This window comes from Neopsephotus bourkii, unplaced genomic scaffold (assembly GCF_033783945.1).
Source record: "Neopsephotus bourkii isolate Nb327-2 ecotype Australia unplaced genomic scaffold, CSIRO-AGI_Nbou_v1 NB_272, whole genome shotgun sequence".
Classification (NCBI taxonomy): Eukaryota; Metazoa; Chordata; class Aves; order Psittaciformes; family Psittacidae; genus Neopsephotus; species Neopsephotus bourkii.
This window is the reverse complement of record NW_026900781.1, coordinates 118,397-142,676: the sequence shown is the minus strand read 5'-3', so window position 1 is coordinate 142,676 and position 24,280 is coordinate 118,397. Positions and strand designations below refer to the sequence as shown.

Sequence of the window (24,280 nt, the reverse complement as noted above, 5' to 3'; positions counted from 1 at the left end):
GTTCCCCACTGCTGTTCTGGGGGAGGCTCGGGGGGGGGGGCTCAGCCCATCCCATCCCACAGGGTCCCTCATGGCTAAGCCGGAGCCAGAGCCGGTGCTGGAGCAGGCAGAGAAGATGGAGGTGCCAGCCTGTGGCAGTGCAGGTGGGTCCTGCCCCTTCCCTGCCCATCGCCGCACCCCATGGGGCTCCAGGGTCCCCAAGGGCCATGATGGAGCCGGTGGGGGACCCTGTGGCTTCGCGCCTATTGTCTCCACAGCGCAGCTGGTGGTCCCCAAGGCCGAGGAGATGGCTGGGGGTGACAGCGCAGAGCTGGGGGGCCTGGAGCTCAGCTGCTCAGGTGAGGGCACAGGCTGGCAGCACCAGCACACAGCAAACCCACCACCGGGTGGCCTGGCACAGCCCTGGCACTGCTGGGCACACTGTGGCAGCGCGGGGATGCCGGCTTGGTCCCCGTGTGCTGGAGCCACCCATCCTCAGCACTGTGTCCCAGCACCCGGCTGTCTGTGCCCCGCAGAGGACTGGCTGGTGAGGAAGGTGAAGGTGGAGGAGGAGGATGAAGAGTGGTCAGCTGGCGCCGGCACCGAGACCCTGCTGGCGGGGCAGGCTCCGGATGGTGCCTTCCCCCACACCGCGGGCACACTGGACTGCGCCAGTGCCTGCGCCTGCAAACCAGAGCCGCTGCTCCCGGAGGAGCTGGGCTACGGCACGCTGCCCACCTTCACCCTGCCACCATGGCCGCTGCTGGGCCAGAGCCCGGCCGGCGCTGGCGGCTGTGAGCGCTGCTGCCAGGCACAGCTGAGCCCAGGGCTGCCGGTGGGCGGCGGTGATGGCAACGATGGCGATCCCCAGCCCGGTGGGTGCTGCGGGGCGCCGGCCCCAGAGCGGCCCTTTGCCTGTGCGCAGTGCGGGAAGGGCTTCGGCAAGAAGGCTCACCTGACGCGGCACCTGCGGGTGCACACGGGCGAGCGGCCCTACCCCTGCGGGCAGTGCGGGCGCCGGTTCCGGCAGAAGATCCACCTGCGCTCGCACCAGAAGACGCACACGGGCGAGCGGCCCTTCCCCTGCCCCGAATGCGGCCGCCGCTTCCGCAAGAAGACCCACCTGGTGCGGCACCACCGCACGCACACGGGCGAGCGGCCCTTCCCCTGCGCCCACTGCGGCCGCTGCTTCGCGCACAAGCAGCACCTCCTGCGGCACCAGCGCCTGCACGACGAGCCGGTGGAGGCAGCGGACGGTGAGGGGGTGCCGGTTGAGCAGAAGCCTTTCCCCTGCCCCGAGTGCGGGAAGAGCTTCAGCTGGAAGAAGAACCTGGCGTCGCACCGCCGCCTGCACCGTGAGGACCGGCCCTTCGCCTGCGCCGAGTGCGGCCGCGGCTTTGGCGACAAGCGGCACCTGACGGCACACCTGCGGGGGCACATGGGGCTGAAGCCCTTTGCCTGCCCGCACTGCGAGAAGACCTTCAGCCACAAGCCCAACCTGGCCACGCACCAGCTGGCCCATGCCGGCGAGCGGCCCTTCACCTGCCCACAGTGCGCCCGCGCCTTCGCCCTGCGCCAGCACCTCCTGCGGCACCTGCGGGTGCACACGGGCGAGCGGCCCTTCGCCTGCCCGCAGTGTGGCCGGCGCTTTGGCTCCCGGACCAACCTCGTGGCACACGCCAAGGTGCACGCCGGTGCCCGGCCCTTCGCCTGCGAGCTGTGCGGCCGCGGCTTCGGGCGCAAGTCGCACTTGGCACGGCACCAGGCGGTGCACACTGGCACCCGGCCCCACGCCTGTGCGCAGTGTGGCAAGCGCTTCAGCTCCAAGACCAACCTGGTGCGGCACCAGGCAGTGCACACCGGGCACCGGCCCTACATCTGTACCCACTGCGGCAAGAGCTTCAGCCGCAAGACCCACCTCCTGCGCCACGAGCGCACGCACGCCACTGCCAGCACCGCCGCTGCCCACAGCGTGCCACAGCAGGGCTGGACGGCACCCGCCGCGCCGGCACCCACCGCGATCTGCCCGTGAGCTCTGGAGGACCAGTGCTGGGGTGGGGATGCTGGGGTGTGAGCAGCAGGATGTGCTGGGGACCCTGGGGGCTGTGTGCTGGGACACGGTGAGATGTGCCGGGATCACTGGGAGCCGAGCACTAGGATGTGCTGGATGTGCAGAAGGCCAAGTGCCAGGACATGCCGGGGACTCGGGGGGCTAAGCACTGGTCATATGCTGGGGTGTGCCATGGTTCCCAAAGGCTGAGCACTAGGATGTGCTGTGAGCCGAGTGTCTGGACATGCTGGGACATGCCAGGACGTTGGGGTCCCTGGGGACTGAGCACTGCGGTGTGTAGAATGGAGGTGTGTTGGGGAATTCTGCAGGCCAAGCACTGGAATACGCTGGGACATTCCAGGGATCCTGGCAGCTCCCAGAGATGCATTCTCAGTACTGGTTCAGGCCGGTGACCCCCACAGTGGGGCTCACTGCCAGCTCCTACCCACAGCCCCAGCCAGGCCGCATCCTCCGGTGCCGGTTGGCCCCGGTGCCGTTCCCAATTGCCACGGGCAGCGTTGCGCAGCGGCTCTGAACCGGCGAGCCGGGGGGGTACCACCCAATAAACCGGATCTGCTCGAACGAGCCAGGGTCGGTATCGGGGTGGGGGGGCGCTAGGGCCAGCGGGAGCCGCGGGTGGATCCCATCCCATCCCGTCCCATCCCATCCCGTCCCATCCCATCCCATCCCTGTGCGCGGGGCCCCGGTTCGGGGGGGGGCGGGAGGAGGGGACGGATGCGGTCACGGCGGGGGGCGGTGCAGCCGCTCGTCTCCATGGCAACGGGGGGCGGGTCCGCGGGGGCTGCCGGGAGCCGCTGTGCGGTGAGCTGGGGAGGGGGTGAACGGGGGCAGCGGGGGAACGGGGCCGGAGGGGAGCAGGGGACACCCGGGGTGGGGGGGGGGGTTGGGTCTAGGGGCCCCCCACGCGTGTCCGGCATCCCCCGAGGCCCCCCATGGATCTGCCCCACTCGTGTACACGTATCCCTCACCCCCCCATGGGCTCTGGACCCCACGCGTGTCCCTGCACCTCCAAAATACCCATCCCATGGTGTGCCCCACACTTGTCCTGCACCCCCAGGATGCCCCACGTGTGTCCCAGCACCCCACGGTTTGCCCAGTGCGTGCCACCAGGGCACCTTGTGATTTGCCCCATGTCTGGGGCACCCCATGTTGCCCCCCCTACGTGGCCTCATGCGCTGGGGGAGCCCCATACCTCCCTCTGCCCTTGCACCACTGTATACTCCATCACGTACCGCATATATCCCCGTACCCCTCAGGGCATCCCACATGTCCCCACGTTCTTGCACCCCTGGGATACACCACTGTGTGCCACACACATCCCCTCACCCTCCAGGATACCCCATGGGTCCGCATCTCCCTGCACCCATGAGATACCCCATAGCATGGCCCACTTGTACCGACAGGTACCTCACACATGTCCATGCACCCCAGAGCAACCCAATGGGCGCCAGCCCCCCTGCCCCATTTTTACCCCCAGGCTCCAGCCCCACAACTGGAGGTCTCGGGGTGTGCAGGGCTGCCTCCCCCATCACCCATCTCCTCCTTTTTCCCCCCTGTGAAGCTGACAGATCCAGGGTCCCCCGCTGGGATGGAGGGTCACAGCGAAGCGGCTGCCAAGGAGGAGGAGGAGGAGGAAGAGGACGAGGAGGAAGGGGTGCGGATCACTCCCCAGCTGCTGAAGGCCGCCACCGGCGAGTTTGCCCTGGAGTCCATCCTGCTGTTGCGGCTGCGGGGCCGCGGCATCGCGCACTTGGGCTGCCTGGGCGACTGCACCAACCTGGAGTGGCTGGACCTGTCCGGTAACACCATCACCCAACTGGGGCCGCTGGCTGCCCTCCGCTCCCTCGCCGTCCTCAACCTGTCCCGCAACCGCGTGTCCAGCCTGGAGCCGCTCGCCTCCTGCCGCAGCCTGCAGAGCCTCAACCTGGCCGGCAACCTGGTGAGCAGCCTGCGGGCGCTGCGGTGCCTGGCGGGGCTGCGGCGCCTCGAGAGCCTGCGCCTGCGTGACCCCCTTGCCCGCCTCGACAACCCGCTCTGCTCCGGGGCCGCCTACCGCGACGCGCTGGCCGACATGCTGCCCAGCCTCAAGGCCATTGACGGCGAGCGGGTGGCCGGCCGCGGCAGCGAGCTCTACCAGCTCTGCCGGGATCTCGACAGCTCGCTGGGACACAGTGCCGGTGGCGGTGCCGGTGCTGACCCGCCCCGCGCGGCTCAGCCCTGGGTAGAGGCCGGGTTCTGGGAGCCGCGGCCGCCGCGGCGCAGCTCCATCATGGAGGAGGCGTACAGGCAGTTCGGGGAGGTGCTGCGGGAGTGCCGGGAGCTGGGCCGCCGCGCCGACGACACCATCGCCCAGGCGGAGCGGGCGCTCAGCACCCGCCATGACCCCAGCTCCTTTGTCTTCTGAGCCACGCCGTGCCCGGAGCCGAGAGAGGAGCTCAGGGAATGGGCAGCTGGGGCAGCACCAGAGGCAGCCATGGGGCCGCTTGGCTTTACTCCATCACTGGGGCTCCGGGCTGGGGGCTGACCAGGGCTCCCTGTGCCTGGTGGAGCAGTGAGGGGAGCAGCGATGTCCTTGGAGACCTGGGGCCAGCCTTGGGCTATCCAGGCTGTAGGGCTGGGAGGTGACACACAGGGACGAGGAGATGGTCTGGGAATGTCATGAGGACATTGTGGGGACCAGGGAATGTCAATGGGACATCGTGGGGACCAGAGGATGTCATGGGGACATTGTGGGGACTGGGGGATGTTGTGGTGTCCATGGCACATTGTGGGGACGTCACAGGGACCAGAGAATATTGTGGGACTGGGGGACATCACAGGGCCATGGAGATGTCACATAATCGTCACGATGCCTGGGGGCCGTCATGGGGCCATGCAGTAAAGCCATGCTGTCCTCACATATGTCCTCCCAGGTCCCTCTGTGCTGTGTCGTCCTGGGCACTGAGCAGCCAGGGGGAACTTGTTCCTCACCCCTCATCCCCACTGGGGACAGCGGGTGGGAGGTGATGCACCTGGAGCCCCCCAGCCGAGCCCCCCCCAGTCCCCCGATGGGAATAACAGCATCAACAGCAGGAGCCAGAGCCGGGTTTACTGCTGAGTTGTGGTGGGCAAGGGGTGTCCTGCGGTCACGCAGTGCTGGGGGGGCAGCAAGCAGGGGGACCCCAGGGCGGCATCCGTGTCCTCAGGGTGGCGGCGGCCTGGAGGGGGACATGGAGGCAGGGCTGGTTGCGAGCAGGACCCCTCACCCCCCGTCACCCTGTCACCCACATCATGTCCCCAGGGCCAGCTCGCCCTGGAGGTGCAGCCCTGGGAGATGCCCCCTGGTTGGGGGTCCCACTCTGGCTCTGATCTTGGCAGAGGAGCCCCCTCCATCCCATTGGGGATGCTGGGGGGCTGCGGGTGGCACCTACCGTGAGGGGCCGGGGCCTAGGCCGGCAGCCCCTTGGAGAAGGCATACATCCCGGGCAGGTACAGCGCATCCCCGCCCCTACCGGCCTCCTCCACTGCCCGGCACTCAGCCTCATCCCGGTGCTTGATCTCCTGCAGAGCAGAGAACAGTGCTGGCACCCACCGCAGCACTGCCCGGTGCTGGTGCTGGTGCTGGTGCCCGTGCCCGGGGGCAGCTCACCTTCACTGCCAGGTGATGGCTGGGGCCGCAGTTGTGGTACTTGTCCAGCACCTTGGAGACATCGCTGCTGTCAAACTTGTAGCAAGCCAGGCAGGTTGGCTTCCTCTGAGGGGAGAGCATGGCATGGTCATGTCATAGCAACACAACAGCATCTTAGAATGGTTTGGGTTAGAAAGGTCCTTAAGATCATCCAGTTCCACCAGAGCAGGTGGCTCAATGCCTCGTCCAACCTGGCCTTGAGCACTGCCAGGGATGGAGCCTTTGCCATGTCTTTGGGCAGCCTGTTCCAGTGCCTCTCCACCCTCACAGGAAAGAATTTCCTCCTTATATCCAATCTAAACTTCCCCTGTTTAAGCTTTAACCCGTTACCCCTTGTCCTATCACTACAGTCCCTAATGAAGAGTCCATCCCCAGCATCCCTATAGGCCCCCTTCAGATACTGGAAGGCTGCTATGAGGTCTCCACGCAGCCTTCTCTTCTCCAGGCTGAACAGCCCCAACTTTCTCAGCTGATCTTCATACGGGAGGTGCTCCAGTCCCCTGATCATCCTCGTGGCCCTCCTCTGGACTTGTTCCAACAGTTCCATGTCCTTTTTATGTTGAGGACACCAGAACTGCACACAGTACTCCAGGTGAGGTCTCACGAGAGCAGAGTAGAGGGGCAGGATCACCTCCTTCGACCTGCTGGTCACACTGCTTTTGATGCAGCCCAGGATACGGTTGGCTTTCTGGGCTGCGAGCGCACACTGAAGCAGGCTCATGTTCATTTTCTCATCGCCCAGCACCCCCAAATCCTCTGCAGGGCTGCTCTCCATCCAGTCTCCCCCAGCCTGTAGCTGTGCCTGGGATCCAGCCAGCCTGGGTGCTACTCACCATGACATGGCTGGAGCCGCTGTCCCCCCCAGCCCTCCCGGGGGGAGCAGGGGCAGATGGAGGTGCTGTGTCCCTGCAGGATGTGCCCGCTGCCAGCTCCAACTCACCCGGTTCTCCAGGACCCTGCAGTTCTGCCGGCGCGGCGCCCGCTTGCTGCAGGCCGTCTGCACCAGGTTGACCCGCAGCTGGACATAGGTTCCCGAGGAGTCTTCCTGCAGGGATATGGGACAGCAGGTCAGCCGCAGCAGGGGGATGGAGCGGCCGACACGGGGCTGTCAGTGCCATACCCGCAGTGCCATGCCAACCCTGTGCCAGGGGCACATTGGGGGGACCCCAACCCCAAGGGGACATCCAGCTTGCTGGCATCCCATAAGGTGGCCCGAACTCGGGGTCCCAGAGCCCACAGCCCTCACTGATTACAATCAAGGCCCAGTGTCGGTGCTCCAGGCACCAATGGTTAATGAGTAGCTGAGCTCTGACCCCCTACGACCATCCGTGCCCGTGGGGCTGCTCCCTGGCCCTCCTCCAGGACACTGTCACCCCGACCCCCTCCCCACCACCCCCGGTGACACGGGGCCGGGGGCTCAGCTGCCTCTGCATCCGCAGCGCTCACCCGCTCGACGGCCCCTTCCACCGCCTGCTCCTTGAAGAGGAAATGCACGCTGCTGCGCCCGTGGAAATAGTCCAGCACCTCCTTCACCACCCGCCGCTGCAGCGGGGACTGGCTGGCGGCAGCCAGGGCCACCAGGCCCAGGCAGAGGGCTAACGGGAGCCTCATCCCTGTGGCAGGGGCCTGCCTGACCCTGGGAAACCGCAGCGATCGACCCGCTGACAGTGTTGGTCTTTCATTAACCGATTTCCTGGGATCTGCCCTCTTTTCCGCCCCAGGGCCGGCCCCGCTTGCGCAGCGGGTGTGCCCCCCCCCCTCCCCAAACCCACCCTCGGCACGGCCCCTCTGGCACAGCCACGGTAGGAGGGGTTGGCCACAGCTACCGCGGCACACCGGGGGGGGGGACACCAGGTCACCCCAGCCTCATGTCCCGGGGGAAGCGCTGCCAAGGAGCCGGAGCAGGGAAGCAGATCTCCAGTCTGGGGCAGGAAAGCTGCTCAGGCCTGGCAGCCGAACGTGGCTGTGACAGGAGGGGACCCCCAAAGGCTCTGCCCCACTGTGGGGCAGGGTGATTGGGGGTGTCGGAACAGAGCCTCGGGGTTCTGACCATGGGTCACCCCCTTCTCCATGGGGTACCTCCAGGGCCACACAATGGGCCTGGAGGGAGAGGAGGGCCCGGCACATCAGCCTCAAGGCGTAGGGGGGGTGAGGCTGGCTGAGACCAACGCCCCACTTCCAGCTGGGGCACCACGGTGGGGCTGAGATCTCCACCCTGGAGTGTTAGAACCTTGAACACTTTTCCTGTGAACACTCAGGTCAGCCACAGCAGTGAAGCAGTGATTTATTGAAATGCTTTTGTGAAAACGGGTGTCCTAGTGAGTAAACACACCCAATGACTACACAGTTCTTCCCTTTATTCCCTATGCCCGACCGCGAAGTCCCTCCCTTGTTTCCCACTGGTTGGGTACTCCAAGGTGCACAGCCTATCCGACATCCCGTATGAAGCCCCTGCCCCTCTTTGCATCTCCCACTACTCCGGTCTGAGAGCCCACTCCCCTTACTTGCTGACCCCCTGTTATGTTATGGTTTCTGCACATTGCTGACCTTACTATGAGCTGTAACCACTAACCCAGTCCCTGACAGAGCTTCCTGCCTTGCCAGTGTATTCTGACAGTTACGTTCAGTTAATGGTTGACTGCAAAACCAGTATCTTAATACTTTTCACAATTCCTTTTGTTTGAATATTTGCTTTTTGCATGAATTCTAAGGTGCTGTTCCCTTTTCGAATGCCAAGGTAAACGGAATGGCCAACTGGACAATCGCACACGTGCCCTTCCAATTTGGAGGAAGCGTAGGTCTCAAGACTCTCCCTCCACAATACCACCAGAGGTCCGCTCTGGGGATACTCAGAGCTGAGTAATTACCTGTTTCCTCCTCAGCCACATTTAGCAATTCCGTGCACATCTCCAGCTGTCCAAGATCTTTGGTAGCACTCGCACCCTGCCGTGAGAGACAAGCTGTATGGTTACCAGCTGCAGAGGAGAAGGTGGGGGGTACCTTGATATCCTTCTTCCGTAGTGCAGGGAACAGCAGTGAAAGGGACTTGCAGGCTTCGTTTCCCCATGCTGTCCTTTCCTGGTACAATGCGATCATACACCTCATTCCTTGTGCATCTTTACTCCATCCTAAAGGAAAAGGGACTACCTGTGCTGTAGGTCGCCCTGAAGCACATGCATCGCAATTGCTTCTGTTTAAGCTTTTCACTCTGTATTTGACCAGTTCTCCCCTGGTATTTGTATCTCCATATCCTGTTCCTGTTTCAGATGTCCGCTTCAAGTCTTTCCCCTTTTCTACCTTAGGATTATTTGGTGGAGGAATGGTAGTGTCTGTAGTTTGGGTATGTTCATTTCTCTTTGGCTCCCAAACTACAATTTGAAGTCTAGCAAGTGGATCTTTTCCTGGCACATCTGCCCCTAGGCCGTAAGTTTGGCTTACTTCCCCATCAGCATTTGTAATGGTAAGTATTATGGGATTGCATTCTAAATCCTTACAGTCAGGGTCTATGTGACCTTTAAACATCGCAATTTTACTTTTGAGAGACTTTCCCCGAGCGTTGGGTGAGACCCAGCCATTAAAGGCAGTGGTAAACCAAACATCACTCCACCCGGGACAAGGTGGTCCCCAGTATGGCTGCAGATAATACTCTGGGCATAAGTATTTATCGTGACTGCTTAATTTCCTTTGCTCTTTTAGATCTCCACACTTGAGCACTTGACAGGCGTCAAATTGGATAGTTTGTGGATTCTGTGCCTTAGTAATATTTATCTGCAATTTGACTGGGTATCCCAGCAATTCTCTCATTTGCTCAACATAGGCTTCTTGTTCCAAACTTTTTCCTTGAACTCCTAATAGACAAAAGGTCATTATCACTATGATCTTCCACATTTTTTTTCTGCTAGTCAGTCTCCTCCCTTTTATCCCCAAAACCTATGTTTTCAGCACAGCAAATACAAGATAATCTTATAAAGGTTCTTACAAATGTTTGGAAGCAGGAGTGTATGCTTATTGTCTCTTTATCTTAACACAGAGGGGGTTCCCAGTTGATTGTACGTGCTACTGCCAGTCTTCAGATGGGAGTTCCACTGGTCCTTTTATCCTTGTGTAGTGTGTCCAACCTTTTCTGGCAGTCCTCACAGCAGCTTCAGTGGTGAACAGTATATGAAACAGGCCGTCCCACACAGGCTGTAATTTAAAGTCCTTCCATGACTTGATCAGTATGCGGTCCCCTGGTTGAATGGTATGAACTGTGAATTCCAAGGGTGGCGTTTCAGCGTGGAGTCCTTTGTTTCTGAGAAAATACAAGGAAGAATACAGCTCCAGTATTTAATTCTTTAGGAAGATATCTTTAGTTTCAAACTGCAGGGTCTCACCTACTTTACCCACATATAGTAGACCAAATAACATTTTACATGGCTCCAAAGGCGTTTTTGGAGTCTGTACAGATAGTTCCTTCACTTCCTTCTAATATTTGTAAAACCTGGTTCAGGGCATTTAATTCACATGTTCAGGTGGACCGAGTATTTGGTAGTCACCCTGCTTCCCTTATACTGTGATCGTTCCCATCAGCAGCTGCATAACCATTGTGCCTTTTCCCCTGTATGACAGTGGAGGAGCCACCAATGACTAGGTGGAGGCCAGCATTTAATGGTATATCTCTTAGATCAGGATGTACCTGTGCTTGGTACTCTACTATGTCAAGGCAACTGTGTTCAAGATTCTGACCATCTGCTTCCCCTTTCCACACAAAGGTGGCTGGACTGAGACACAAACCAGCAGTTAAGACCAGATCATCTTTTTCCATTAATACAGCTTCGTATTTCGGGATCCTGGAATCAGTAAGCCAGCTCCCTGCTTCTCGGTTAAGATTTTTCCTTGATGTGGAGTGCTTACCACAGGTGCTCCTCCAAAGGTTAGCTTTTTACTTTTCTCTACCAAAATGGCAGTAGCTGCAACTGCTTGTACACACTCTGCCATCCTCGGGAGACCTGATCAAATAATTTAGAAAGGTAGAACACGGGCTGTCGTTTGTCTTCCAGTTCCAAGCCCATGGCTCCCAGAGCCATTCCCGTGTGGCACATAAATGAAAGGGTTTGTCTAGGGACAGTAAAGCTAACACGGGAGCAGTTATCAAACTTTGTTTTAGCTTTTGCACTAGTTCTTCTTCTAAAAAATCAGGTGGTTCTTCTAATAATTTTAAGTACAACCCCTTTGTCTTTAGTGCATATGACTCAGTTCACAGGTGACAGGACCCTGTCAGCCCTAGGAACTTTCTCAGCTCCTTTTTAGTCCTTGGGAGAGGTAATTCAACTATTGTTTTTATTATCTCTAGGTTTATATTTCGCTTTCTTTCACTGATCAAGTGTTCCAGGTCTTTGTCATGGTTTAAACCCAGCCCAGTAACTCAGAGACAACCGTTCTCTCACTCCTCCCCTTCCTCCCCCCACTGACTCCTGGCAGGATGGGGAGGAGAGCTGAAAGAATGTGAATCCCACGGGTTGAGATAAGAGCAGTCCAGTAACTAAGGTATAACACAAACCACTGCTGCTGCCACCAATAATAATAATGGTAAGGGAAATAACAGTGGGAGAGAATACAAAACTAAAAGGGGAGAAGGAAAAGAACCCAATAAACAGCAGTGATGCACAATGCTATTGCTCACCTCCTGCTGACCAATACCCAGCCTGACCTGAGCAGCGACTGTCCCTTCCATGTAACTCTCCCCAGTTTATACACTGGCCATGACGTGCTGTGGTATGGAATACCCCTTTGGTTAGTTTGGGTCAGGTGTCCTGTCTCTGCTCCCTCCTGGCTTCTTGTGCCCCTCCTCACTGACAAGAGCGTGAGAGACTGAAAAGTCCTTGACCGAAGTAAGCGTTACCCAGCAACAACTAAAACATCGGTGTGTTATCAGCATTGTTCTCAGACTGAAGCCAGAACACAGCACTGCACCAGCTACTAAGAAGAATAGTAACTATTACAGCTGAAACCAGGACAGTATTTGACCTCTTTTTCTACATACAGCAATCTGTTCTTCGATAATCTTAGGTCTTGTTCTCCCAGGAAGTTTAGTAATGCGTTTCTTCTGTTACTGCCTCTTTCTTTTTCCCTGAAATGGACAAATCATCCACATATTGCAACAGGGTGACGCGTGGGGGTGGTTTTAATTTTTCTAATACTCGTTCTAACACCTGCACAAATACATTTGGTGACTCTGTAAATCCCTGTGGCAACACCATCCATCTAAACTGCTGTTTATGCCCCATGTAGGGGTCCTCCCATTCCAATGCAAACACGTCTCGGCTTTCTGGATCCAACGGACATGCCAAAAAGGTATCCTTCAGATCCACAGCACTGAACCATTCATGTTCATGTGATATATTGCTCATTAAGGTATAAGGATTGGGGACCACTGGATGCCAGACTTGGACTATTTGGTTCAGTTTTCTCAAATCCTGGACCAAACGATGTGACCTGTCATATTTTCTTACAGGTAAAAAGGGGACACACAGGGTTTCAACAGCCCATCTTTGATCAAAGCTTCTATGACCGCCTGAAGCCCTTTGCGTCCTTCCAGTGGGATAGGATATTGCTTTTGGTTTACCACGTCACCTTCCCTTTTCAACTTGATTTTTAAAGGGGGTATGTCCAGTCTTCCCCTATTTCTTTCTTTCACCCAAACTACTGGATCTATTTCCTTTTCACCTTTTTCTGTTAATAGGACCATAAACATAATCCTAATTGTACAACCTAATCTCTTCCTAATACATTCCATGCCTCAGAAATATATAAAGATTTCCCTTTAGTTGTTTCATTTCCTAATTTTAACATGGTGTTTTCAAACACGGGGACTGGGAATCCTTCTCCTTTTACTCCTGAGACTATCAGGTTTTGATCAGATAGTTTCAGTCCTTGGGGTATTGAGTTTAATGAGGTTTGAGCAGCTCCTATATCAACTAAGAAAACCCCACTTCCTCATCCTGAGGGAAGTCCCACTTTCAAATTTACCAAGGGTTCTTGGTGGGACTTCAAGAAGCCCCTGACTCCCCCATTCAGTATCTTCAAAGGTCATCAACAGAATTACCTGCTCCTCCTTCTCAAGACTGGGACATTCACATTTTAAGTGTCCACTTTTCCCACACAGGAAGCAACATGCTGATGGCTGGACAACCTGTGGTGACTGCAAAGTCTTCCCTGTCCCCTACTAAGAGGAGGAAGCATTACACCCCTCATACCTCTTCCCCTTCTCCTTGTCCATGTTCCTCAACCCCTTTGAACCATTGGTTCTAATTCGTTTTTCCACTACTGGATTCACTGCGGACATCATCATTTTTGCTTTATGCTTTTGTTTCTCCTCCTCTTGCTTTACAAAAACTTTTTGGGCCTCCCCTTAGTAATTCTTCCCTTAGTAATTCCTCTAAGGGTCTTTCACTTTACCCGCCTATTTTTCTGACGTTTGGCCAAGTCAAAATGGACTTTCAGTAGACCCTGGGCTATAGCGTCTTCAGGATTCATTTCTGAAGACTTCCTTATTTTATCCCTCAATCACCGCAAGAACACTGGGGAGTTTCATCTTTTTCTTGTTCTGTTTCAAAAGCCTTTGCAAAATTCTGAGATTTTGGGACCAACTCTTTTTATTCTTTTATTCTCTGGATTATTAAGTCTCTTAAATCTCTCATATTAGCCTGGTGGGCTGGGTTATTATTATTCCAATTTGGGTCCACATTGGGAAACTTGTGTTCTGCTGGCATAACTCCTTGCCCAGGCGGTGCCTTCTTTCCCACTCCGTCATGGCTGCCCTTCTAATCATTCCCCTTTCCTCTCCCATAAATAAGATATCCATTATAGACACCATTTCTTCCCAAGAATAAAAGCTGGGTCCCCAAACCTGATCTAATTGCTCTGCTAACCCTATAGGGCCTTCGATTAAAGGTCTCATTTCTTTTTTAAACATTTCTAACTTCAGTGCTGGTGAGTGGGGCACTCACACCCCCTACTTGTCCTGCACTCAGCAGAACCTCCCGCGGGAGACAGAAGTTCTCGGTAATCCCCCCTTTCTCCGGCTGTTCCTTTCAAGTGGGCATAGGAAAGTCTAGGAGATATTCCTTACATTGGTCCAGTTCTGTAGCTAAGTTAGAATATTCAGCCTGAGGCAGGGCACTGGCTGTAGCCCCCTGATGAGTTAACTGATCATCCTCATGGGAGAGAGGACTGAATAAAGCCAGTTTCATCAGGGTTTTCTGGAGGTGGACTAGGGATAACTGGGGAAAGAGGCAAACATTTCAATGGATCCCTGGCTTTGGACTTCCCAGGATCTTCTTCGGGTTTTTCACTCTCTTTTCAAAGGAAGTAACCAAGTTGCAGGGGTTCCTATTCAGCATGCTGCATAATAATTCCTGCGAAAAGGGTTTCTTACTATTTATGGGCAGATTTAAAGTCTGATGCACCCAACCTTCATCTGCTCCATATTTTGGCCAGACAACCGGCAGTGGTTCAATACTCTCTCCTGTCCAAACAAAACAACAATACTGTATCATCTTTTTCTTACCCTTCCCTCTTGTAGAGGACTTCACTTTCCAAGGTTTTAACATTCTCCCTAAGGGACTATCTGGAGGAATGTTATTCCCAGGATGATTCTTTTCATTCCCTCTTTTCCTTAGGCCTACTACTGTAACTCTCCATTCTATTTCCCAAGACTTCCTTTCAACAGGTCCTTACGCTCTGGCCTTCTCCGGCTGTATCCCTTGAGGAATAACAGAAACGTGTATCCAGACTCCACACTCGCTTCACACTTATTTGCACATCTCAAACACAATCACTCAAGCCTCTCAGAGTGCCCAGACCACCAAGGTAACACTTTAACACCCCATTTTCTTACCTTGGGTCTGCACACGGAGTTGCCTGGTCGCTGATAGAAGGAAAAACTACGTTTTCCTTCTCTTTTCCCCCTCTGGTTCACTGGGTTCACCTCATACAAACGGTCTCAGGTCAGCGTCTGCGGAACTGGCGTCGGCGCCGCACGAGGCCACTGGCATCAACGGGATGCGCCTGCCCGTCCTTTGGCAGCGGAGGTGCCCTCGACACCGCCTTCACCACGGACAAGCCCCATCTGTTGGAACCCAAAACACGTTTGGAAACCCTGAGGTCAGGCACACTGCTTGCAGTGATTTCCCAAACCTACTAGCACAACCGGGTGTCCCCGTGAGTAAACACACCCGACGGCTACAAACTTCTTCCCTTTATTCCTCCAAGTCCCTCCCTTGTTTCCCACTGGTTGGGCACTCGGAGGCTCAAGCCTATCCGGGGCACCTGCACGTTCCACGTGAAGTCCCGCCCCTGGCCGCATCTCCCACTACTCCAGCTCGAGACCCCCCGTCCCCGTATGTGCTTTATGCTGTGGTGGCTGCTCGTTGCTGGACTTGTTATGAGGTGTAACCGCTGCCCCAGCTCCTGGCAGAGCTTCCCGCCTTAACCGCCATCTTGTTACCGTGCTCCCGACAGTTAACGCTCGTTTAATGGCCGACTGCAAAAACAGTATCTTAGCGCTTTATACAGGAGCAGGGCTGGGTGCTGGCGGTGGCCGGGACGCCGCACCGACCGGGGTCGGGCCTCTCGCTGCTGTCAGCCCCCCGGAGGTGCAGCCGCTGCCGGTACCGGAGCGGAGAGGGGGGGAGAAAGAGCGGTTTCTGCTGGTGCCGGCAGAGGGCGCTGCCGGCAGCGCTAGAGAAGCCGACCCGGAAGTGCTGTCGCGCATCGGCGGGCACCGCCCCTTTTCCACCTCTTTTTCCTCCTCCTTTTCCTGCCTCCTTCCCCCCGCTCTGCCGCCGTGCGTGGTGACGTCACCGCCGCGACGACGTCATCGTGTCGCGGGACATCGCCCGCCCGTGAGTTTCCCCGGGGAGGCGGCTCCGGGACCTGGCGGGGGGGGGGGCGGAGGGCGGTGTCGCCATGGCAACGCTCGGCCTGGCACGGAGCGGGGCCGGGGCCGGGGCCGGGGTCGGAGGGGGCCTGGGAGGCGGTGTTAGAGTACCGGAGGTGGGGGCCGCGGGGCACCAGGGCCGTTCGATCCCGGTAAACCGGAGGGTGCTGTCCCCCCCCGGGAAGTGTTGGTACCCCCCGGGGTGCCCTCGCCATTGCCATGTCCATAGCCTCGCCTGAGGCGGGAAAGCACCGCTGCTTCCTGGGGTGAAAGACGGGATTGGGATGGGAACACCGGTGGGGTGGGGGGCCGAGGCTGCGGGTGTCACACTGGGTCTGGCTCCATGGCCAGCTTCTGCCACCGCTGGAGACCTGTCACATCAAGGGGCAGCACCACCCCCTGCTCCCACCCCTTCTCAAGGTGTCATAGGACGGGACATTGGCACCTCTCCCTCTGTTTTGGGTCCGAGTCCTCCACCCATGCTCCTGAGAGCCGGTTCTCCCCTCTGGAGCAGTGGCTACGGCAGTGGGATGGTGCCATGGGCAGGCATGGGCTTGAGGCCCTGCCTGCCCTCTGACAGCCTCAGGAATCCCCCACCCCACACAGCATTCCCAATGCCCCTTGGCTGTGCCAGGGCTGGTGATGGCTGTGGGGAGTGATGCAGCTCCATTGCACTCACCATGGTGGCACCTAATGCTGGGGGTAACAATGCCTGGAACCATGTTGCCACAACGGGTGCCTGCACCAGAGAATCCCGGTGCTTCCAGGGAGGGTTGGGATCCTCCCAGCTCCCACATAGCCCATCCCCTCTCACCAGCCAGATCCCAACCCGTGTTCTACGAACAAGGAGGTTGGCAGTGGAGGGGTGATGTGGGATACAGGGGCTCTCCCGCTAGCCCCATCCTCTATGTGCTGTCCCAGGGTGCTTGAGTGGGCTGGGCACCTCTAGAGAAGAGGGGTGAGGCGTGAGACCGGAGCTGGAGGCGTTTGTCGGGGCTCTCTCCTGGTGGGTGTTGGGGAGCCGGGAGCGAGACCCTCGGTCCCTGTGGCAGAGGGTGAGGCCACACCGGGGCACTTCCCGGTCCCCCAGCGCGCAGTGCCGGGGCCTCTTGGCATGGACTACAAATCCCACTAGCGCTGCGCATGCAGCGGTGGGGAAGCTTCGCCGTAAACAGAACGGATCCGGGCCAGAGCCGGGGTCGGCGCCTTCCTCTCACCTAAAATAACTCGGGGGAGGAGGAGGAGGAGGAAAAAAGAGGAGGAGGAGGGATACAGACACAGCGGGGCCTCTCCCTGTGCGGCCGAGCTTCGCCTCTCGGCGCTCCCCCGCTCACCGGCGCTTCCCTCTCGCTCTGCCAGGGCCCGGCAGCAGCCATTTGGAGGAAGTCGGGGACGAGCGGAGCCCGCGACCGTGGCGGAAGGCGGAGGGGAAGCACGGCCGCCGCCCGGCGCCCTCCCCGGCGCTCATGTCCTCTCCCCTCGCCGGGCGGCCCCGAGGGGAGCCATGTCTGCGGGGGGAGCGCCCCAGGTACGTGGAGGAGGGGGGGAACGGGTTCCTCGCCATCCCGGTGGAATGGCTGCTGGAGCGCGGCCCCTTCCAACCGTGGCAGAGCAGAGTCAGGGTAGCCAGAGGGATCCCGGCTCCTCTTCCATTTTGGGGGGATGGGGTGGGAGCTCTCCTGGTGCTTTGCTTCCTGAGTTGCCGAGCAAACCCCCCACAAGAGTTTTATTTCCTTCTAAATTGGCGCTTCTGAAAGTCACGGCAGGCGTCAGAGCGCGGCGGGTGCAGCGTCTCCTGCCATCTGCTCCCCTCGTTCCTGCCAAGCTCTGGAGGAGTTCCGAGGGAAGAGGGGAGGAATGCCGGGATGGGGTGTGAAGATGGGTGGATTGGGTTTAGAGCTTCCCAGGAAGAGCCAGGCTCGGTCTGTGCAGGGGTTCCCTCCCCAGGCATAGACCCCGGGTGGGCTGGCTGATCCCATGAGGGGATCCTGTGGGATGGGGTTTGTGAATCCAAAGTGCCAGGAGAACGCTTCAGGGGTGATCCTGCTGAGTCAGGATCCCCCCCTCCTCCATTAGCGTTCAGGTTCAAGGGGTGCAAGGACTTTCGTTGAAAGTGACGTGGTGTGCCCATCGCCTCACTGTGGGGCTGGTGGTGGTTTGTGGGCACTGATCCCAAAGCCCATCCTTCTGATCAGGGAATTCTTGAAGTGGGAAAAGGCTTTTAAGACTGGGTTCAACCGTTAAACCGGCACTGCCAAGGCCATGTCCCCAAGTGCCACATCTACACATCTTAACTCCCTCGAGGGGTGGTGACTCCACCGCTGCCCTGGGCAGCCTGTGCCAGTGCTTGACAACACTTTTGGTGAAGGAAATTTCCCCAGTATCCAATCGAACCCTCCCCTGGTGCAGCTTGAGGCTGTTTCCCTTTTGTCCTATTGCTTGTGACTTGGAGGAAGAGACTGGCCCCCACCCCAGTATAACCTCCTTTCATGCACTTTTAGAGAGCGATAAGGTCTCCCCTGAGCCTTCTCTTCCAGACAACCCCAGTGCCCTCAGCAGCTCCTCACAAGCCTTGTGCTCCAGACCCTTTGCCTGCTTTGTTGCCCTTTTCTGGGCTGGCTCGAGCACCCCAGTGTTTCTCTTGTCCTGAGGGCCCCAGAACTGAACGCAGGATTTGAGGTGTGGCCTCACCGGTGTTGAGCACAGAGGGATGGCCCTTGCCCTCATCCCACCAGCCAAAACCCCAAAGAAACAGCCCCAAACCCACAATGGGGACCTGCTGAAACCCTTCTCCTCTCTCCATCACCAGCCTCCCCACGCCCTGAACCTGCTGCCATACCCCCGGCTGAGCGAGGTGCCAAGAGCCGGACATGAGCTGGATGCTGTCGGCACTGAGATCCCGTCCGACCCCTGCACAGGTAATACAGGGTTATGGGTGCCCTTGGCTGTTCTCCAGTCTATCCTATGGGAACCCCACTTCCAACTGCCTCCTCCTCTTGGCCTGGTGGTGGTGGGGGGGGGATGTAGGAGGGGTGTATGTAAACGTGCACAGATGTGACACCCCTGGGAGGAATCCACACCCTGAGGCAGCTCCTTCACCCGCTCTGCCCCCCCCCACCCCGAGCTGTGCTGCTCAAGATGGAGCCTCTTCTTGGGAGGTCCAGCCTGGAATTAAGTGCATTTTTGCGGTAGCCTTTGAAATCCGATCGGAAAAGCGTTATGCCGGATCTGCAGCTACCCGGTGAGTGCCGTCTTCCAAGGAACGGCGCTCCTTCCCGCCCTCTGCCTTGCCAGGAGGAGGGAGCCAGGTGCTGCTATTTCCTTTTATCTTTTAATTACACTCCAGGCAGCAGAAGCTTAAAATAGATGAAAGCGATGCCCCCCGGCCTCGTTAATTTTAGCTTCTTCATGACCACCGGTGTGCACGGTTCCCGGTGACCGGCTCTTACCCTCCAAACAGGCTACAGGTTCTTCAAGCCTGGCGGGTTGTTCGGCATCAAGCAGTCGGAGGAGCCGTACCCCGAAGGGCAGCAGATGCAGGAGGACAGCAAGATCCTCGTGAGCCCCTGCGCGGGTGAGTGCACCCTGCGACGCGGTGCCGGCTGCGGCACCACAGGGAAACGGCCCTGGGTGGGTGGGGGAATGTCCTCTTGTGGGCAGAGGCTCTTCAGGGCCAGTTTGCAACCATCTGGGGCCATTTTGGCCCGGTTTGCAGCCCTTTGGGACCAGTATGCATCCATTTTTTACCAATTTGGGGCCATTTTCGAGGCTGGTATCTGGCTATTTGGGGTGGTGCACAGACATTTTAGGCCAGCTTTCAGCCATTTAGGGCCAGTTTGCAACCGTTCTGGGCTAGTCTCTGCCCATTTGAGGCCAGTTTGCCTGCATTTGGGGCAGTTTGTGGCCATTTGGGGCCAGTTTGCTGGCATTTTGGGGCCGTTTGCTGGCATTTTGGGGCCGTTTGCAGCCATTTTGGGCCAGTTTGCAGCCATTTTGGGCCAGTTTGCAGCCATTTTTTACCAGTTTGTGGCCACTTGGGGCCAGTATGTAGCCATTTTTGACCAGCGTGGGGCCATTTTGCAGCCATTTTTGACCAGTTTGCAAATACCTTGGGCCAGCGTCTGGCCATTCCAGGCCATTTATGGCCTTTGGAGGCCAGTTTGCAGCTATCGCTGGCCACTTAACGGCAAGTCCTTGCTGTGCTACCGCTGCCAGCACCGCTATAGGCAAGGTAGGGGTGGAGCAGGCTCTGGGAATGGCTGTGATCCTTCAGAGTGGTACAACCCACAATGGTTCAGGTCGGGCAGTGCTGTGAGGAGCCGGGGATCACACTTGGTGATCCTTGTGAGTCCCGGCATGAGATGTTCTCTGATCCCACGACATCCTGAAGTTAACATCCCAAATCTCTTTGCAACCCATCCAGTTGAGCCCGGCCGAGTGAACAAAGTCGAGCAGCCCGAGGAGAAGCCTGGGGTAGCTGCTGGGGCCCTGGAGCTGTACCCGGCCACCACCAGCAGCTCCAGCCGCTGGTTCCACGCTGGGCAGCGCGCGCCGGAGCGCGCCGGCACAGAGCGAGACGGCGCCGCCAGCCTCAGCCCGCTCTCCACCCGGGTGGCCTGCTGGGTGCCGCAGCTCGGTGCCGGCCCCTTCCGCTGCGCCCAGTGCGGGAAAGGGTTCCGCCAGAAGCAAAGTCTCATCACGCACGAGAGGATACACACCGGGGAGAAGCCTTACCGCTGCGGGGACTGCGGGAAGAGCTTCAGCCAGCGCCCCAACCTCCTGACCCACCGCCGCGTGCACACCGGGGAGCGCCCATTCCCCTGCACGCAGTGTGGCAAGAGCTTCAGCCAGAAGGCCAACCTCCTGGCACACCAGCGCATCCACGCCGCTGGGGACAAGGCACTAGCGGGGGGTGAGCAGGAGGATGGCGGGTCCGGCAAGCCAAAGCTGCGATCCCAAGGGAGGAGTTACCAGGAGGACACCCCCTTCGTCTGCCCTGAGTGTGGGAAGAGCTTTCGGCAGAAGCCCAACCTCATCACCCACCGACGCATCCACACTGGCGAGAGGCCCTTCACCTGCTTCCTCTGCGGCAGGAGCTTCAACCAGAAGACCAACCTGGTGACCCACTACCGCGTCCACACCGGGGAGCGCCCCTTCGCCTGCACCCAGTGCGGCAAGCGCTTCACCCAGAAAACCAACCTGGTGACGCATCAGAGCACCCACACAGACCTCCGCCCCTTCCCCTGCGGGCAGTGCCAGAAGTGCTTCAAGGACAAGGTCTCCCTCAAAGCCCACCAGAAGACACATGCCCCACGCCAGCGGCGCTGCCCGGGCCGCAGTCCCGCTGCCGGGCTGCCCTATGGGGCTGCACCCACCCTGCTGCAGCCTGGGGGACCCGAGCAAGAGCCCCCCTTCAGCTCTGTGCCGCCGCTGCCCATTCAGAAGATCCCCGAGGGCCAGGAGCTGTACTCCTGCACAGAAAAGAGCTTTCCCCCAAAGGAGCCGCTCCTGCCACCACAGCACGCTGCCCTGGGAGAGCAGGCCTTCCCCTGTGTCCAGTGCGGGGAGGGCTTCTGTCAGAAGGTGGCTCTCCTCAGGCCACAACACGGGCCCACCACTGAGGCTCCCGGTGCTGGCACAGCAGCCTTCACCCATGGCCCTCACCTCCTGGGGCCGCTGGGCGTGCAGCCGGTCCTTGGCGAGGCGACCGCCGCGGCCACCGCGGCCCCTGGGGCAGAGAAGCCCTTCATCTGTAACCAGTGCGGCAACAGCTTCGGCCTCTGGCTCTCCCTCGTGGCTCACCAGAAGAGCCACACCGGGCAGAAGTGCTACCCGTGCCCTGAGCACGAGAAGAGCTCCGGCGATGAGCTCTCCCCTAAAGCCCTCCAGGACAAGCAGGTGGAGGGGAGGGCCTGGCTGTGCCCTGAGTGTGGCAGAAGCTTCCCCCAGTACGAGCGGTTGGTGAAGCACCGGCAGAACCACCGCGGCAGAGGGCCCTACCGCTGCGATGTCTGCGGCAAGAGGTTCAGCCTCAAGACCAACCTGGTGACTCACCAGCGCATCCACACCGGTGAGCGGCCCTTCACCTGCGGCGTCTGCGGCCGCCGCTTCAACCAGAAAGGCAACCTGGTGACCCACTACCGCACCCACACCGGGGAGCGCCCCTTTGCCTGCACCCAGTGTGGCAAGCGCTTTGCCCAGAAGCCCAACCTCATCGCCCACCAGAAGACCCACACGGGCCGGCAGCCCTTCACCTGCCTCGAGTGTCCCAAGCGCTTCAAGAGCAAGCTGTCCCTGCGGGTGCACCAGCGGGTGCACGTGGCCGAGCGGCCCCAGGGAGAGCCAGGCCAGCCCCCCGCACCGCAGGGCCACGCCAGCAGCCCCTTCCCCTGCTCGCTGTGTGGGGAGAGCTTTGAGGAGCACGGGGAGCTGCAGCTGCACCGCCAGGGCCACGCTGGGGAGCGGCCCCACGCCTGCGCCGAGTGTGGGAAGCGCTTCCGCCAGAAGGTGAACTTGGCTGTTCACCAGAGGACCCACACCGGGGAGAGACCGTTCCGCTGCGCCGAGTGCGGCAAGGGCTTCAGCCAGAAGGCTCACCTGCTCCGGCACCGCAGGACGCATGCCGGTGCCATCCCACCTTCCTGCTGCAAGGGCACCTGCCCGGCACACCAGGATGAGCCGGATGGCAGTGGCGCTCCCCTGGGAAAAGGCTCGGAGCCCCCCAGCCTGCTGCTGCCCCCCTGCTCCCGTGGAGCTGCTCATGGATCGCTGCCTCGGGATGAGCTCCGGCCGGGAGCGCAGCCCCCCAACAGACCCGAGAGCCCCTCGGGCGCAGCCGACATCCTCCTGCAGCTGATGCAGGAAGAGCAGCAGCACCTGGTGCCTGGCTCCCACACCCCGCAGGAGGGACCTCCGGGGCCCTGTAAGTGCGCCGAGAGCGGGGAGGGCTTGAGCCCAAAGCCGCCGAGCCTGCTGCCGCAGTGCTGCTGTGCTGACTGCCTCAGCCAGCGGCAGCTGCTCCTCAAGCCGCAGCCCGAGTGCCGAGCGGAGCTCTGGTGCAAGTACGGCGGCTGTGCCAGGAGCTTTGAGGAGAAACGAGTCCTGAGAGTGCCTGAGAGAGCGCACGGCGAAGAGAAGCCCTCGCCGTGCCCCAGCTGCTTGTAACGCCGGTGCGGGCTGCCCAGAGCCGCCTCTGGCGAGAGCCTGCATCACCTTGCTCCTGCACTAAAAGACACCGAAGCTGAAGAGGCGGCAGCTCGCGCTCGCCAAATGAGGACAGTGCCGAGGGAGAGCCGCTGGCCGGGACTCGTGGTGCCTGCCAGGACACAGAGGTGACGGCTCAGGAGGCTCCACGGCCCCCGTGCAGGACTCGGGAAGCAGGACTTGGATGTGCCACGGGAGCTTCTGTCTTCTGAACGTACCAAATCTGTAGGGGGAACAGAGCTGAGGAGCAGAGACAGACCCTGGATCTGCGACGCCAGCTCCTGCTGTGGCTGCGGAGACTGTTGTGAATGGGAAGAGCTTGGGATCTGAGATCCATCGGCTTAAAAATCCACTTCTGCCAGGCAGTGGCACATCTTGCCTGCTCCTGCCTCCATCTCCATCATGCTGGGTGATGCATGGACCCAGAGATGCTGCGGGGCCTGCATGGGACCTCCATGGGTCAAGAGCTTCTCTCAGAACCCTCTGTCCTCTTCCAGAGTGGATGTCACTCCACAAGGATGCATTTGGGATGGAGAGCTGTGACCCACTGGCCTGGCCAGAGGGAGACTGGGACTCAGCTGGGACTTCCTCTTGATAGGCAGCACAGTCGAGCCTGGGGCTACCCCAGGGGTGGCAGGAGGAGCCAGGAAAATGGGGAAAAGCTGGGAAAATGGCCTGGAAGCATCTCAGCTCACCTCTGTTTCTGAAAGAGACCTGGAGAAGCTTCTCCTCTGAGGTCGGAGGGGCACAGGGGAAGACGGGGGGTGGGAAAGGGGGGGGTGGTGGGTGCTTACGCTTCTCTGCTTGCTCTGTGGGTAATCGTTCTGCCTTGCGCCTCTTTCTGGTACTCACTTCACTCCTGAACAGGTAACATGGACACGCCAGGGGAGCTGCAGCGGCTGTGGTCTTGCTGGAGCTGCTGTAGCTGTTGGCACTGGTGGCGGTGTCTGCCCCTTTCCCTGCTAGCAGCTGGGGGGCTGCAGGAGGTACAGGGCTCATCGGGCATCTCTGCTTCCCCCTCAGTGCAGCAGAGCCATGGAGCTGCGTGGTCGGGGCAGAAACAGGAATAGGATGCTCAAAAGATGTCCTGATCCAAAAGGGGAAAAGAGCTTTGCCTGCTGCCGGAGGGAAACCGGTGCCTCCCTGTGCGCGGCTCCAGCCACTGGGCAAAGACCTTCCTTGAGAACAAGGCGAGGGGGGGTGTCACCAGTGCCCAGCTGGGTGCAGCGCTGTGCATGTCTTTGGGGTGCATCCAAAGGGATGCAGCGTGCAGCTTTGCCATCCACCATGGCCAAGGGGACGCCAGGACACAGGTCACAACCAGAGCCTCGCCACTCCCCTTCCCTCTCGCTCTGCTCCAGCTGCGTTTCAGGTCCTTGCAATTCTATTTTTTGAGGTTATTTAAAATAAAAGCTTTCTCACAGCAGGCTCCTGCCTCCTC

The 24,280-nt window shown here is 59.1% G+C and overlaps 3 protein-coding genes and 1 long non-coding RNA gene across 4 annotated transcripts; 2 read left to right on the top strand and 2 right to left on the bottom strand.

Moving 5' to 3' along the window:
- Positions 1–24,265, top strand: LOC133208416 (uncharacterized). The gene is made up of 15 exons (XM_061346242.1): positions 1–143; positions 258–338; positions 516–2,007; positions 2,452–2,620; positions 3,528–4,445; positions 5,408–5,518; positions 7,080–7,304; positions 7,439–7,519; positions 13,730–13,760; positions 14,705–14,845; positions 15,219–15,601; positions 16,808–17,164; positions 18,446–18,554; positions 19,097–19,210; positions 20,060–24,265. Exons 1-15 carry the CDS (start codon positions 71–73, stop codon positions 22,798–22,800), a joined length of 7,026 nt encoding a protein of 2,341 aa, XP_061202226.1. The 5' UTR covers positions 1–70; the 3' UTR covers positions 22,801–24,265.
- Positions 2,798–4,778, top strand: LRRC61 (leucine rich repeat containing 61). The gene is made up of 2 exons (XM_061346267.1): positions 2,798–2,851; positions 3,612–4,778. The coding sequence occupies exons 1-2, from the start codon at positions 2,804–2,806 to the stop codon at positions 4,452–4,454; spliced, it is 891 nt and encodes a 296-aa protein (XP_061202251.1). The 5' UTR covers positions 2,798–2,803; the 3' UTR covers positions 4,455–4,778.
- RARRES2 (retinoic acid receptor responder 2) lies at positions 5,119–7,457 on the bottom strand. The gene is made up of 5 exons (XM_061346270.1): positions 7,164–7,457; positions 6,658–6,762; positions 5,679–5,783; positions 5,461–5,590; positions 5,119–5,247 (listed from the first exon to the last, which is right to left on the bottom strand). Exons 1-4 carry the CDS (start codon positions 7,326–7,328, stop codon positions 5,477–5,479), a joined length of 489 nt encoding a protein of 162 aa, XP_061202254.1. The 5' UTR covers positions 7,329–7,457; the 3' UTR covers positions 5,119–5,247; positions 5,461–5,476.
- On the bottom strand, positions 9,718–13,100 carry LOC133208443 (uncharacterized). The gene is made up of 2 exons (XR_009724374.1): positions 11,483–13,100; positions 9,718–10,008 (listed from the first exon to the last, which is right to left on the bottom strand). It is a non-coding gene; the product is annotated as an uncharacterized LOC133208443 (long non-coding RNA).
- Positions 24,266–24,280: the final 15 nt, after the last annotated feature.

What these genes read in the sequence shown, in the direction of transcription:
- LOC133208416 (XM_061346242.1), top strand. Translation starts at nt 71, where the DNA reads ATGGCTAAGCCGGAGCCAGAGCCGGTGCTGGAGCAGGCAGAGAAGATG. An exon ending in GCCAGCCTGTGGCAGTGCAG is followed by an intron (nt 144 to 257) that starts GTGGGTCCTGCC and finishes TTGTCTCCACAG; the next exon opens with CGCAGCTGGTGGTCCCCAAG. An exon ending in GCCAGGGCCACCAGGCCCAG is followed by an intron (nt 7,305 to 7,438) that starts GCAGAGGGCTAA and finishes TTTCCGCCCCAG; the next exon opens with GGCCGGCCCCGCTTGCGCAG.
- LRRC61 (XM_061346267.1), top strand. Translation starts at nt 2,804, where the DNA reads ATGGCAACGGGGGGCGGGTCCGCGGGGGCTGCCGGGAGCCGCTGTGCG. An exon ending in CTGCCGGGAGCCGCTGTGCG is followed by an intron (nt 2,852 to 3,611) that starts GTGAGCTGGGGA and finishes CCCCCTGTGAAG; the next exon opens with CTGACAGATCCAGGGTCCCC.
- RARRES2 (XM_061346270.1), bottom strand. Translation starts at nt 7,328, where the DNA reads ATGAGGCTCCCGTTAGCCCTCTGCCTGGGCCTGGTGGCCCTGGCTGCC. An exon ending in TGGAAGGGGCCGTCGAGCGG is followed by an intron (nt 6,763 to 7,163) that starts GTGAGCGCTGCG and finishes ATATCCCTGCAG; the next exon opens with GAAGACTCCTCGGGAACCTA. An exon ending in GCAGGGTCCTGGAGAACCGG is followed by an intron (nt 5,784 to 6,657) that starts GTGAGTTGGAGC and finishes CTCTCCCCTCAG; the next exon opens with AGGAAGCCAACCTGCCTGGC.